Source organism: Mus musculus, chromosome 4 (genome assembly GCF_000001635.26).
Source record: "Mus musculus strain C57BL/6J chromosome 4, GRCm38.p6 C57BL/6J".
In the NCBI taxonomy this organism is placed as follows: Eukaryota; Metazoa; Chordata; class Mammalia; order Rodentia; family Muridae; genus Mus; species Mus musculus.
The window spans coordinates 25,256,800-25,272,989 of record NC_000070.6 but is presented as its reverse complement, the minus strand read 5'-3'; the positions used below and the strand labels follow the sequence as shown (position 1 = coordinate 25,272,989).

Sequence of the window (16,190 nt, the reverse complement as noted above, 5' to 3'; positions counted from 1 at the left end):
AGTAAGGCTAATTCTGAACTGAAAAGATATTGCTGAGACTGGTGTCTTCCAGCTAGTGCATTCAGTCCACTGTATGTGTATAATACCTAAAAACTAAGGAACCGCTTCTCTTTTCTGGTCTGAAGCCATGTACATCCAAAAGGTTATGTTGGCAGCTGTTATGGGTAGCTAAACGGTCAGGAAGTAAAAACTGATACGAGTGGGACATGCAAGTACACTGGACCACGTTCTATTCCAGACCAAAATACAAATTCATCCAACAACAACCTTAGAAGTTTAGGACATTTGTTTAATACACACAGTGAGTAATACCTAGGAGTTCCAAGGTGGAGTCCTTTAAGGACGGACTGTTTTTATGTTTTCTTAGCAGGAGGAGAAGACACACACAGAATAACATGTAAGAGGTTGTGATGATTGCTGTAAGATAAACAGAGATGACACATTTCACAGCATACTGTGACCTAATTCAAACAATTTAATAAAGTAATCTGATCTTCATGAAATTTTGTTAAATAATTTAGACAAAATTCTCCAAACACAGGAGTAGCTTTTAGTATTTCATTCATCTTTTAAAATAAGTGTTTCTATTTTTACCAAGTTTCTTAAATGATTTAAAAGAAAATAAAGTTGTGGCATTCTAAATAATCAGTAAGGCATTAATAAGTTGGAATTAAAGGACTTTGAGTATACATAAAAATAGAAGCTAATTGAAGGACAGAGATGATGGCTTAGAGTAAATAGAAACAAAATGTTACTTTAAAACTATAGGCAGTGAGAAGTAAGTTCAGGCCTGTGGAGATGGGTGAAGTGTATTCTTTGCAAGTATGCAAATCTGAGTGCAGTCTCAGCGGGCTTTAAAGCAAAGCTTGGAGGCACATGTGTGTGACCCAAGTACTGTAGGGTGGAGGCAGGCAGATCCTGAGAGCTCTCTAGCTAAACAGGAAGCTCCAAGATGAGTGATGAACTCTGTCTGAAAAGGTACAGTGAGGAGACATAGGAAGATATCCAAAGTTGTCCCTCTGCCTCTATAGGCTCACACATAGGCTGACATGCCTTTAGACACATATACATACAAACACACACAGTGAAACAAAGGCATACACTTGGGAATATGTCAGCTAGCTAAGAGAATATATTGGACTAAGGATATAAATTAGTGATAGTCACCTATACATAGTAAAGTCACCTATACATGCACAGGCCCAGGGATGAATTCATAACATGATATTATTTCATTACCACAGTCAGATACAGTGTCCACACAGAAACATACCAAGGACATGAATACATGATATTCATTAAATCCATTCATGATGCCTCAGACTGTTGTGACAAACACTATAAATATCTATCAGCTGATGAAAATAAAAACAATGTGTGGAATATCAGTATGATAGAGTGCTGTTCAGGACTGAGCCACTTCATTCATGCTTCATTCTTGATGAACATCCTGTAAGATAAGACTAAGTGAAAGAAGACAGAAACACAAGACTTCCTATTGATTCAACTCTATTGAATGTCTGGAAAGGCAAATGTACAGACTCAGAACGGATGACTCCTCCACAGAGTGGCAGCAGTGACTGATGGACTGCAAATGCTACTGTAAATTGTAAAACTGGATTGTTGTGATGTTTACACAAGATGGCAAAGTTATTAAGACCATTGACTTACATACTTGAATTAAGTAGATGTTGGTTATATGTAGATTATATCCTATTAAAATAGTTAAAAATGTTACAGAAAATATACATAAGTAAAAAAGGCCATTTGTAAATTGGTTTCTCTAAGTCAAACACTTTTGACTAGAAACATCTCATTCCACATACATTTAAGTCACATCACACTTTCTTCAAAAGCAAAATGCTGAACCACTCACGTGAGTATTTCAAGGTGAAGAGGGAAAGCAGCCCAAGGAAAGTTACACACACCCGGCCTCACGTGTCTGTGGGTTTTCTGCCATTCTGGGATGCAACCATGGACCAAAAATATTTGGGAAGAAAATTGCATCTTGCATTAGAAAACCAGGAAATCTAGAAATGGTACGTGTACAGGGTATAGGGAGATCCTCCAGCATTTTATACGAGAGCCGTGAACATCTTGGACTTCCCTGTACCGCCCAGTGAAGGGCAGAAAGGAATCACCTGGTGGAATCATAATAGGAACCGATCTGGGTTGTGAACAAACACTGATCCCTGCTCTCTAGGTAGCACAACCCTGATCAGGTGTCTAAAATGGGGTATAACTTCGATGTCATTTTTTCCTTTAAGTAACTTGGTAGTTTTCCTATAACAAATTCCAGTTCTTACTTACTTTACTCATATACATTGTATACTAAATTAGTTTCAATTTTTTCTTTTAATTTCCCACTAAGGCCTACACCAGTGAACTCTTTGGTTTCAAAATATGGATTTCAGGAACAGCTCCTTTACTGTGAGTTTTGTTTAAATTTGTATCACTTTGGTTGTGGGTGTAATGCCGTAATAGAGTGTCTTCTGAGAATTCACAAGTACCTGGCTTTCCTCCGGACCAGGGATGAGAGAAAGGTTATTTTTATTTTATTTTGTTTTTTGGAGACAAAAATAGGACTGGTGAAGAAAAGACGGGGCTAGAAGTGGAGATGAGAGAAAGAGAGGTGGTTTGGTTTGGTTTGGTTTGGTTTCTTTTGTTTAGCAATCTGAGATTGGGTGGACTCATTTCCTGGGATCTCAGTAGGGTATTGCTGCGTGATAGTGGTGTGGATCCTTTGGCAAATAAAACTATGCCAGGAACATAAGAAAGAGGGGAAGAGTCTGGGGACACACAGCCCTCTTCAAGTATATACATTTAATGCCCAAGGATTTCCCAGTAGGTTCTACCTCCTACAAACTCCATAAGCACCAAGTAGCCCCTCTCTGGGACCAAGAAGATAATCAGCATCCAAAGTACAGCACTGCTTCATAGACCATTAATGAAACAAAGTGATCTCTTTTCTTCTTTTTTATTATGTCTTATGTTTTAAGAGTATAATATAACCATGTAATTTCTCCCTTCCCTTTCTGCCCTTAAACTTCCCATATATGCCTCCTTGCTCTCTTACAATGATGGCATCTTTATTAATTGTTCTTGTTTGCTGGTGGTTGTCATGGTAGTTGGGAGTGTGTGTGTGTGTGTGTGTGTGTGTGTGTGTGTGTGTGTGTGTGTGTGTGTTACTGGATAACTAATTGGGATGCTGTTCCCTGGGGAAGACGTTCTCCTGCTCTGAGCATTTCTTAGTTGCCCATGTTAAGGTTGAAGCCCCCTGGGCTTTCTTCTATCACATTAGCATGTCTGTTGTTGTGGGCATCTGTATAGGTAGGATTTTGACATTGCTAGGAGACTCAATTTCACAGTAAATTCCCTGTTCTCTGGCTCTTTCCACCCTCTCTTCCACAATAGTTCCTGAGCCGAAGGTATAAGAGTTGTATTATACATGTCCGTTGTGTCTGGGCTCCACAGCTCTGCCTTTTGATTGGTTGGGGTTTTCTGTAATGGTCTAAGTATCTTGCAGAAAGAAGTTTCCTTGATGAGGAGTTGGAACCACACTGTGGGTATAAGGACAAATATTCAGAGTGTAACTTGGGATTATGCTGATTTTAGTAAAGTGGTAGTTGTTGGTTCTCCTCCAAGTGTAATAAATATTGGGACGTGTTTTTGTTTGAACTGTAATTTTATGCATGGTGTTAAAATTTTGAATTGTCTTCTAAAAGTTTAGGAAGACGGGCTGAAGACATTATTTGGCCTTTAAAACTGTGTCGTCCCTATTCTGACCTGTCTGTGTCGTGTGCATTTGCTTTAAGCTGTGCTCGAGGACCTCGTCAGCACTGGCCGCTTACGAGGCACCGTGGTCGGCGGGCGACAGGATAAAGCAGTCTTTGTCCCTGACATCTACTCCAGGACACAGAGTACTTGGGTGGACTCCTTTTTCAGGCAGAATGGCTATCTAGGTAACTATGCTTTCTTTTCTTTGAAACCAAAATTTCTTCCTAGCACTGAAATATTATTCGAAAGTATTGTACTCCAGACTCCACATACATTTTCCTGTGGTTACTAGATAGATTGTCATGGTTTCATTTGACTGCAAAAGTTGTTACTTTCAATTCTGTGGGGCTTTGGGACTGAAGATAATTCCATTATTACTAAAATACTAAAATTTTTAAATGCCAAAAGATATTGATAGCTTCAATATGTATAAAGGTGATATAAAACTTAAGGTTTTAATCCCCCCAAAGTATCATATGTTTAATATATTGTGTTTATTGTTTTATTAAATTTTCTCCTCTCATTTACTCATCTTAGAAACATTTATTGACAGATTTGCAATGCTTGCTTTTATCAGCTATCTACTACTCAGAAACAATACTATTATTCTAAAGTATATTTCTTAGGTTGTACCATGATTTCAGTAAAGTAAACTGATTGATTTAAAGCAGTAGCCACTTTGTTTGCTGAATGCAGTCCTGATCAAGCTGCAGTGTGTTGCATATTCCCATGTTTGTGAAGAATGGTTTGAATATACTGTACATTAGGTACAGGGCTTTGCTTGTGGTCACTTGATCTCTGATGATGTGTGTTCAACTTTAAACAGGTTAGAACTTAGTATTAATAACCATGCTACCTTCAATACCAGTAACATTTGTAACTCGGAACCTGTTATGCTAAATCATCTACTTTAGAGAATGGCTCTGCCCTAGTGTACAGTGATACAGTTTGAAAAATAAAACTCACCCCTTTAACTAAAATAAGCAAACTAGATTCCAGTTTTGATTTTTAATTTGGACCATTTCCATTTCCTTTACTGCTGTTTTCCGCTGCATTGCTCGGCAGTCCTATCAACCCTTCAGCTAGAGAAGGGGCCATGCAACTTGTATTCACAGAGCACTTTGCACTAAGCAGGTTTCCTACAGAGACCTTTAATAGTAAACATCCAGGAATATTACCCAGGGAACAAGCTACACTATGTCTCTTTTCTTTTATTCCTCCGAAAATACCAGAATACATTACATCCACAGTCAAAAATGGGTTTGTGTATAACTTACCTTTTTGTGAGGCTTCTGGAAGATGTGAGTGATTGACAGTTCCATTCTACTTCCTTGTACATTTCTAGAATTTGACGCTTTATCCAGACTTGGAATCCCAGATGCTGTGAACTATATAAAGAAAAGGTATAAGAATACCCAACTCTTGTTTTTGAAGGCAACTTGTGTTGGCCAAGGACTCGTAGACCAGGTGGAAGCATCCGTAGAGGAAGCCATCAGCTCAGGGACCTGGGTTGACATTTCGGTATGTTTAGCCTTTGTCTCGTACTGATTTTTGTGTAAACCAATGATAAGGGATGTTTTACTTGGACGTGCACATTTTAGAACTAAGCCATGTAAAGGTACTCTTGCCTGGTTACAATAGAAATTCTATTATTGTAGGCTGATGTTTTTAGTGTTCATAACTGTAAATCTCAAAAACAAACAGGAAAATAATATAGCAACCATATTAATCTTGATAGTGAAATTAATGAGATTTTGCACATCTGTGAATTTTCTTTCGGGTTGCTGTGACAGATACCTGATAAAAGCCAACATCAGGAGGAACAGGCTTGTCAGCTTACAGTTCCAAGTCTTATCTTTAGGGGAAGTCCCAGGAGCAGGGTTGTAAAGCAGCTCATCATAGTACGTCCACAGTCAAGGGCAGAGAACAAACTGCTTTACTTCCTTCCTTGTCATCCAGGCCAGGACCTACACCTAGGCAATGTGCCGTTAACTCTTAGGCTGAGTCTCCCCTTACTAATTATCAGAGTCAAGGCAGTCCTCCACAGACATGTCCACAGACCAACCTGATCTAGATTGTCCCTCATTGAGACTCCTTCCCAGGTGATTCTATACTATGTCAAGCTATTGGTTGAAAGTAACCATTATGATATCTTTTTTTATTAATCATTTTATTTGTTTACACTTTAAATGAAAACCCCCTTCTCAGTTTCCCCTCCACAACCCCCCATCCTGTCCTCCTTCCCCTTTGCCTCTATGAGAGTGCTCTTCCACCCACTCACCCACTCTTATCTCACTGCTCTACCATTCCCCTATGATGCATCAAAGATCCACAGGACCAAGAGCCTCCCCTCCCACTGATGGCAGATAAGGCCATCCTCTGCTACGTATGTAGCTAGAGCCATAGATCCCACCATGTGTACTCTTTGGTTGGAGGTTTAGTTCCTGGAAGCTCTGGGTGGTCCAGTTAGTTGATATTGTTCTTCCTATGGGATTACAATCCCCTTCAGTCCTTCCCCTAGCTCTTCCATGGGATCCCCAGACTCAGTCCGATGGGTGGCTGTGAGCATCTACATCTGTATTGATCAGATGCTGGTAGAACCTCTCAGGGAACAGCCATATCAGGCTCTGGTCAGCAAGCATTTTTTGGCATCAGCAATAGTATGGGGTTTGGTGTCTTCACATGGGATGGATCCCTAGGTGGGGGACGGTCTCTGGATGGCCTTTCCTTCAGTCTCTGATCCATTTTTTGGCCCTGTATTTCCTTTAGACAGGAACAATTTTGGGTTAAAAATTTTGAGATAGGTTATGCTATCTTATCCAAGCATGAACAACTACCCTGACCTCAGATATCCTGTTGCATTTGCTTAGCCCTTCTCTAGTAGTCTCTTCTAATGTATTAGCATACATTAGCATCATTGTTCAAGCTGTGTCTGCCCTTCATTATTCCAAAGGGATACTTACCTGTGGGTAAAGGTTACCTGGAGGCCAGTCTGTTATTTTGTTCAGAGTTTAGAAATTTATTTTAATAAAGGAGGACTCATGCTGTGGTTACCAAATTTCTTAAGGCATCTTTATACTTATTTCTGGTTTTAGGTAGTTTCTGTATGATAATCACCATTCTGAATGCTATACAAATGGTAGACAAACAAATGACTTCTCTTAGGACAGGCAATACTTAGGAGGAGATATGTAAACTTCAAAATAATAATTTGGATGATAGAGCTGAAAGGAAACTTTGTACAGGTAAACTTATTAGGACTTACTGGTGAATTGTTTGTAGGTCTGTAAGAGAAGAAGCACAGAGGGGCCTTGTGGGTTTTGGTGGGAATTTGCCAAACTTGACATTTGTATAGGGCATGCAAGTGGAGAAATGAGTTAAAATAAAAAATGGCATATGACTCTTGAGTGCCAAGTGCTGATGGACCCAGAAGACAGTTTTGGAAGTTATGATCATAACTGCTTCTGAAAGCCACTGGCTTCAACGAGGATATATGAGGGAAATTGTATTTATAAATATATCTACTCATATATATGTATATTATACATACAAAACATATAACCCCTGTTTCCCTGCATTTTTCTCATTTTCATTTTGCTCAAAATTGTAGCCTCTGCTACCCAGTTCCTTGTCAGTTGAAGATGCTGCTATGCTGCTCCAGCAGGTGATGAGACCATTCGGCAAGCTCGCTTCAGCTATAGTCTTTAGTGACACGGTTGTGGTGAGTGAAAAGTTCATAACTGACTGCACAGGACTGTTCAGCGAACGGATGCACCAAAAAGCTGAGAAGGTATTACAGATGTTCCTCCACCTGCTAATCCTGACAGTGTTTCCTTTCTCGTTAGGATGATCATCTGCTATCTTTTGGGAAATGCCATAAACAGTCTGACTACCAAGGAATATATCATTTTACATAATTCTGTTTTATCTTCTCTAGGATTTATTGTTCTTTTTCTTCATCTTCATTAGACCCTGTTAAAAGTTAGAGAACTAATTTTACAAATTAAAATCTTATCAATAGAATTACATAGTTTTCAAATGAAGTTACCAAAGGCTTTGATCCACTGTTAAAACACTAAAGTATGCAGTAGTATGTTACCTATATGTAAATCAAAATTATTTTGTGCTCAGAGATCAAAGAAAGAAAAGCAATTTCTTTGTACATATTTTTAGGACGTAGCATGTTCAGCACTGTAGACAATCACTAAATCTAGCATAGCCTCATTAATTTTTACTTCATTAGAATAAACAGGGAAACTCAGTGAGAAAGGAAATGTTATTAACAAGGTTTATTCAAGCATGATGGTACATTTCTATAGTTCCTATAGTTCCAGCTCTCAGGAGCTAAAGGCAGTGAGCATGAGTTTGAGTCTACTTAGGCTCAAGGTCCGCACTAGACTATATACATAGTAAGAGTGTCTTAAACAATCTAAATATGATTTTTTTTTCTTTTTGTAAAAAAATTGTTTTTATTTATCATTGTGTGACCATGTATGTGTGTGCACATGTGTATGTGGACGCCCTCAGAGGTCAGCAGAGACTATTAGATCCTGAAGTTTAAGTTACAGGCAGCTATGCTGAGCCATGTAGGTCCTCTGCAGAGGCCGGTGTTGTTCCTCATTGCTGAGCCATCTCTTCAACCCCTGAACAATTTTGTTTTTTAAATTTTTACTCTTTAGCTCTACAACAAAAAGAAGCAAATACACCCAAGAGGAGTAGATGGCAGGAAATAATCAAATTCAGGGCTGAAATCAACCAAGTAGAAACAAAAAGAACTATACAAAAAATCAACTAAACCAGGAGCTGGTCCTTTGAGAAAATCAATAAGATAGATGAACTCTTAGTCAGTGGACACAGAGACAGTATCCAAATTAACAAAATGAGAAATGAAAAGGGAGATATAACAAGAGAAGCTGAGGAAATTTAAAAAATCATCAGATCCTACCATAAAAGCCTATATTCAACAAAACTGGAAAATCTAGATAAAATGGACAATTTTCTGGACATATACCAAATACCTAAGTTAAATCAGGATCAGATAAACCATCTAAACAGTCCCATAACCCCTAAAGAAATAAAAGCAGTCATTAAAATGTCCCAACCAAAAAAAGCCCAGGACCAGATGGGTTTAGTGCAGAATTCTATTAGACCTTCAAAGAAGGCCTAATACCAATACTCTTCAAACTACTCCACAAATAGAGACAGAAGGAGCACTACCCAATTCATTCCATGAAGCCACAGCTACACTGCATATTCTCCCTTGGAACAGTTTCTGTCGAATCAGGAACCCGTTACAATTTCCTTTCTTAGAGAACTTCATAAGAGATTTTTTTTTCTACTTCTGTCATGTTTAATGTTCCAAATAGATTTTAAAAACTGGTTGAGTGCATATTACTTTTAGCTTCAAAAGATCTCATGTACATTAAAGAGGTATTTAACTATTATTAATTATTTTTATGACTTTTTTAAGGTTTTTTTTGTTGGTTTTTTTTTGTTTGTTTTGTTTTTTTTTTGTTTGTTTTGTTTTGTTTTTCGAGACAGGGTTTCTCTGTGTAGCCCTGGCTGTCCTGGAACTCACTTTGTAGACCAGGCTGGCCTCGAACTCAGAAATCTGCCTGCCTCTGCCTCCCACGTGCTGGGATTAAAGGCATGCGCCACCACGCCCGGCTTTTTAACTTTTTAACTACTGTCTAAATGTATTTTGAAGCAGAGTGCTTACTAGGAGTGTCATCATAGCTATGTAATTCATGGTTGTAGTTAAAGCCATGATCTTCGTATAAAGCATCTCCTCGGATAAAACAAGCCCTGTGTCTTAATATACTGTTAATAAATTCATGCAGACCTATTAAATGTTTACCTATACTATTTGTGTTTAGCTATATTCTTTGAAAGTTTACTAGTGCGAGTATGAGATAGTTTTCTGCAATTATCCTGTTAGGCAGGCAAGAATAAAAATATATAGATGTGATATTAGTAAATGTTAAGTTTAAATATGTTTATTCTGTACTTGGACAGGTAGACCTTTGTATTGCTTATTTTCAAAAACTATCCTCTGGAAAGGATATATGTAAATACAGGCTAGAAGAGTGTGTTTGTGTGTCTGTGTGTGTGAGTCTGTGTGTGTGTGTGTGTGTATGTGTGTGTGGGTGTGTATGTGTGTATCACTTATTTCCTTGAACACTTGTTTAACTAAAAAAAAAAAATGAGTTTAAAGAAAGGTAATCTTATCACTGGAATCCTCATTATTAAGCATTTTTCTTAGGAAACCAAAAAAGGAAATGATAGTATTTTAACTGTGACAATATTTCTTTTGTCACTAGAAATTAAAGAACTATTTCTCATAAAAAAGAACTAATTTCTGAAGCTAGAAATAGTTCATTGTTGTTTTTGTTAACATAAAATTTAAACAGTAGAGATCATCAAGAACTAAGTCATAGGACAAATAGATTTATTTGAATTGGTTTGCAACCTGTAATCGTGAGGGTGGTAGCAGTTTCCATGCCTGTCTTGTCATTTCAAGTATCTACGTGGCATTGCACTCAAAAGAGTCTCCTTGGGGGGAGAACCTAAGTGATTATCTTGTTCGTGGTAAAACCAGCTGGTAACTGCTGGAGAACTGCTTCTGCTGCTCCGTAGCTAGGTGCTGCTTGGTAATTATAGACCACTCGATTTTGCTAGCCAGGAATAGGTACTGAAGCTAAAAGAGCAGCAGATGTAATTGATGCTTAGGAAGTCAGCCAGCCTCAGAGCAGCAGTCATAGATTTTATCATCTTTAGCAATGGAACCTAACAAGGATAATTCCGATGTGTAAGTAAATAAGCAACTGCTCGCTTATTTGAAATGTTACATATATTTTGCCTACCAACAAAACATGTTTTATTTCAGGAAATGAAAAATAATCCTGTGCATTTAATCACTGAAGAAGATCTGAAACAAATTTCCATTTTAGAAAGTGTTAATACAAGTAAAAAGGATAAAAAAGATGAACGCAGGAAGAAAGCAACAGGTAATGGATCATTGATAAGTAAGACACAAAGATGAGTTGTGTGTAAATAAATACATGTTCAATGACCAAAGGGGTTTTGTTGCACATTTCTATTCTTGCATAGCAGATAGCCCCTCTTCTGAAGATAAACCTGAGTCAGAGCAGGGCTGGAGCTGTGACGATCCCTGACTACACTGTACCACAAAGACATAGTGTAGGGACAGTCAGCGCGATACTGGCACACAGTAGACACACAGATCTCTGTGTGGAGGAAAAGTCAGCCCAAGGAGTTTCAGCTATCAGACCCTGACAAAGGGGCTAAAAACATACATTGGAAAAAAAAAAGATGTTTTTTTTTACCAAGTGCTGCTGGGAAAATTGAGTTTTCCTTTTTTCATGAACTTTGTACTAAGGCCATTTGAAGGTTTTCTTTTATTTAACAGATTCATATTTTTATTTTAATGGCTAATCTGAACCAAATCTTGCACTAAATGAAATTTTAAGGTTTTGCTTAATTTTCAATTTATGTGTATGGATGTTTTCCTTTATGTATGTCTGTGCACACATGTATACCTGGTGCCTGAGGAGGCCAGAAGAGGGCAGGAAATGGAGTAACAGGCAGTTGTGAGCTGCCACGTGGGTGCTGGGAATCCACCATGAATTCTCTGTAAGAGCACACAGTGTGTTCTCAACCACTGAGCCGTCTCTTCAGCCCCTAATAAATTAGATTTTAATCATGAACAGGGAAATGACACAGTGTATTCTGGTTTTGTGTGTGTTCATGAAAAGATACAAAGTCTGTTTTCCATCTCTTCTGTTTTCCCTTCTGTATTCTCATATTTGCCAGGCTCATGTCCACTTCATGGCCTCTGCACTGACAGGGCTGCTCAACCTCACTGCTTCTTCTAAACTGAAAGAAACTGGATTCTTCTTTCATTATGAGTACTACTCCAAATGTCACTTCCTTGGTGCCTTTCTGGTCCCTGTCAGTACAGATCACACTTCTATCTTTCCCATTTGGGATGACGTATCGGTGTGCTATCTTGTTTGCAAAAAGTGCCTGTGGTTATAGGTCTAGGATCGAAAGCACCACTTGGCGTAGTGTAAGGTTTTCTAAGCAAGCAAATCGCCCTGCTTGCTAACATTATATTTTAATCTCTTTTAAATATATGCTCAGTGGTAACCGTTCTATGTAGTACTATTATTTAGTAACTTACCATTGAGATGTGCGTGTATTTTCCCTGTTTTTACTAGTAGAAGCAAATTATTAGTGCTATGTCAGTACCAAAAACTTTGATATTCAGCTTTTTCATTAATAGAAATATGTATCAAACATATGCTTAAAACATAATTTTTGCTATGAAAATTTATTTCTGTTTTATTATTAAGATTGTTCCTCTTGTGAAACCATTTTTTGCAAGACTCTTGAAATATTTTTAATATTTTCTCCATTCTTCCAGAGGAGCCACAATAAATTATTTCGGTGATTCCTAATCTTCATGCATACACTTATTCTGACTCTTTATTCCGAGTGGCATTTAGAAATACACGAGTATTGATTAAGGACTTAAGTCAGTATAGTTGATGTATTTCTTTCTCAGAGTTATAGGTCATCTAGTACTTTGTTCTGAGTGACTGCAGTTGTATGGCAGCAATTAACTACAGTGCATGCATGAGTCATGTCCAACTCAAATGTCTCCCATAAAAACTCACCACCAACTATTAAAGATACATTTCACTTTAGGCATATAGTTTTAGTTAGTTATTTTTATCTTTATAAAGTCAAGGAAAATAAATTATAAAATATGATGAGCTATGATAATTGTGCTTAGGTACTAGAAAGGTATATTTAGTTTATAAGACTCACTTTATTTAACTCAGTAATTCTTATGATGAAAACTGTTTACCACTTATAACCCATTGTCAGATGAGTGTTCTGTTTTCTAGACAAGAGATCCTAAATGTAGGCGTCTACAGACAGGAAACGACCTCAGTAATGAGGCTCGACTGTCACGCATAGTACTTGAGCTTCTCTAATGATTTGTATTGAACTCTTTAGTAAGTAATTGAAAATAATTTGATGATTGATAAGTTAATAAATTAATTGATGATGTTAGTTTTCTGCTACCAATTTAATATGCCCTGACATTTATCAAGTTTCTGTTACTTTTTTAACCATTTCATATTACAAATTTATAATTGAGGTGAGTGGCGGGTGAATATGACTCATCCAAACATGAGTAGCAATCAGTCGTTTAGCCAAGAAGGCAAAACCACCGTAAAATGTCATAGAGATGAGAATTAAGTAATGCTGTGATAGCCGACATGAGTAAGTGAAAGGATGTTTCAAGTTGACAAGGAAGGAGACAGGGTGGCTGAAAAGATGGCTCAGTGGCTAAAGGCAGTAGCTGCTCTTCCAGAGGACCCTGGTTCAAATCCCAGCACCTATGTGGTAACTACCAGCCATCTATAGCTTCAGTTCCAGAGGATCTGCCTTAATGGGCACTGCATGCTTGTGGTACACAAACACGTAGAGACAAAACACTTGTAATTTAAAAATAGTCATAATTTTAAAAAAGGAGAAAGAAAAGACGAAGGAATGGATTTGTCTAAAAAGATAAGCTACAGAAAACAGGCAGCTTTGAGTATGTTACAGTTTAAAACAGTTTTAAGAGATTGCTGAAGTTCAAGAGATTTAGATTTTTAGTGATATACTTTATTTACTATTGTTATCATCCTTAGTACCTTAACATGGAAATTGATCTTTAAAAGAATTTAAATTTTTCTTTAGTTTGCTTTTCATTTTTCTGTTACATAGTTTAATATAATAATATGGTATCATTATTTTCTAAAACGTGTTAATAATACTAACTGATGTATTTCTACCAGAGGGCTCTGGAAGTGTAAGAGGAGGAGGAGGGGGCAATGCCAGAGAATATAAAATTAAGAAAACCAAGAAGAAGGGAAGAAAAGATGAGGACAGTGATGATGAGTCCCAGTCGTCGCATGGTGGTATGTAGCTTTGAGTTCACTATTTATTTATGTGTAGATGGTTTTCTTAACATGTTCATTAAGATGAATATAATTAGCTACAGATGTTTGTAAAGAAAGTATTTATTTTACATTTTTAGTGACCACAAATTTTACAGTTTAATCATATAAAGTATAAACCTGTCTCAGATTTCAAGCCAGAAGTTAACATATAAACGGAAGGGGCCTATTAATGATCTTTAACAGTCAAGTGTCTCGTTTTAAGGTTTGTTGATATGTAGTATTTCTTTGTGTAAAAACAACATGGCCTGTAGTTAACTGTGTTGCTTCTCGTCCCTAATGATAAACCCATATGACAGTTTACAAAATTGAACAGTTAAAAGGCAAAAGAACTGAAAAGTGGTAACACTGGAAATAAAGTTACTATCAAGCCATGCATGGGGGCACATTGTTATAATCTTATCACATTTGAAGTAGAGGAAGGAGAATCAGTTTAAGGACAGACGAGATGAAGGTCACACTAGGCTACAATGAGACCCCGTCTCTGACTAAATCAAAACTGACGTCAAGTTTAATGCTGGAGTAGTGTCTGGAAAAGCTGACTCAACCTTCGTGAGGTTAGCTGCAAATGGAGGGACTTAGTATTGACTCATTCACTGATAACATTTTAACAAAAGGAATGAAATTTTTTAGAAAATGTAAAATAGGAAAAAAAAAACAAAAACAAAAAACCTAACAACAAAAGATCACGGGTCTCTGTGACCACCAGGGACAGCAGAGTGTTGATCCACATGAGGCAAGAAGGAAATCAGGTTCAGCATTTCTCAACAGCCAGCATGGGTTCAGATGTCTAGAGTCATCTAGACACAGGGGGTTTATTGTGGGCATATTTAAGGACAGTACAATTTGGTAAAAGTTTTCCTTGGTACACCACAATCCTCAGTGAACAAAGAGGCATAATTACATCAAAACGTTCCTCAAAGTACATGTCACTTCTTGCATGCATATGGGTTCTAGAGATAAGCTCTATTATCTTAAGGGTATAGGGGAGGATCTAGTATGGTTTGGGTCATAGATATTATAGAGATCATCTAGGCTACTGAGCATGTCCAGTCCTGGTTGTATGGATTTGGACGAGTTCCTGGCCATACGGATAGCACAGAGGTCACCTAGACTATTAGCTACATCTGGTCCTGCGTGTGCAAGCTTGGTATGGCCTAGTCCTGGATCTCCTTAGGCCGGGAGCCACCTCCATTCCCCAGCTTTCAGGCAGAAAACAGTTCACACCTTCCTTTGAAGCAACAGCCCTGCGTGTTTAACATTCCTGGTTTCCCCAGTGCTATTTGTGAACATAAAGACTTTTATGCTCCCAATCGCTTTTCACCCTAAAAGAACTCTAGGAAATAACTGGAAACATTAGAAGGTGAAGAATATGTATTGGGAGCTGAGGCAGAGAATCATGTGCTTGTTTGAACTTTGCCAGTACATGGCCAGTTTGTTCTGTACATCTAAGATTAATTAATTAACTGCCTTTTCATCTTCTAGTTCCCAGACTTCTTAATATTTGCCAGTGTTAACTACAGAAGATACCATATTTCCTTTTCTAAATACAACTTTTTTCATTTTTAACATGAAACACTACTACTCCCTCCTGTATCCCTAGCAACAGTTATGTACATGCGCACACGCACACAGACACACACATGTGAGAAGATAATAAGCTGTTACTGGCAGCATCACAATGCTTCGTCCTTCCTTAAAATATTCTAAGAAAGACTGAAAAACTATGATTGTCAATGTGCAGAAAATAATACTAATTAAGGAAGGAAACTATTTCCTCTCTCCCCCTGTTCTCCCCTGATTCCCAGCATCAATATGGCTTTATGTGCATGTCATTTCTCACTGTGTGTGCTTATTTATGAATTCCCAAGATGTAGTAGGGACAAGGATAAAGAGGAATTTTTAAAAACTTATTCTCTAATACCTGTAATCTTAGAGAAATGAGGCATGTGACATTGTTTTGTGCATAGATTATTGAGGCACTATAACAGCAGTAAACCATTCTACCTTAAAGTAATTTCAGTGCTTTGAAAAGGGTTATGTTGTAATCTCTGAAATGGAGGGTGAAATTAGGTTCTCAGCTAAAATACAGAATCAAGTCAGTATGACAGATTACTGGAGGAAATGTAATTTAACAACCTGTAAAAGGCTTATGGGAAGCAAACAGGAAAAGACAATTTTGCGTGAGCATCAGGGTTGGAGAACAGATCTCAGAAGAGAATAGAACTTTGGGTGTCTACCTTAAAGCTATGGCTTCAACTGTTTAGATCCTCATTAAGATTAAAAATCAATTTTTGAGCCATTTTATTTTATTGCTAAGTTTTCACCTGCAGAATCAATAATCTGATTTAGCTAAAAGTAGTCAGTTGTATAAAA

At 37.6% G+C, this 16,190-nt stretch overlaps 1 protein-coding gene across 2 annotated transcripts in view; it reads left to right on the top strand.

The window, feature by feature from the left end:
• Nucleotides 1-16,190, top strand: part of Ufl1 (UFM1 specific ligase 1) — a 34,673-nt gene that overhangs the window by 8,832 nt on the left and 9,651 nt on the right. For both annotated transcript variants that reach the window (NM_001355512.1, NM_026194.5), the window contains exons 7-12: nucleotides 2,372-2,430; nucleotides 3,816-3,962; nucleotides 5,123-5,298; nucleotides 7,388-7,567; nucleotides 10,664-10,784; nucleotides 13,653-13,775. In NM_001355512.1, coding sequence (NP_001342441.1) covers nucleotides 2,372-2,430; nucleotides 3,816-3,962; nucleotides 5,123-5,298; nucleotides 7,388-7,567; nucleotides 10,664-10,784; nucleotides 13,653-13,775 — 806 coding nt within the window. The remainder of the gene's footprint in view (nucleotides 1-2,371; nucleotides 2,431-3,815; nucleotides 3,963-5,122; nucleotides 5,299-7,387; nucleotides 7,568-10,663; nucleotides 10,785-13,652; nucleotides 13,776-16,190) is intronic.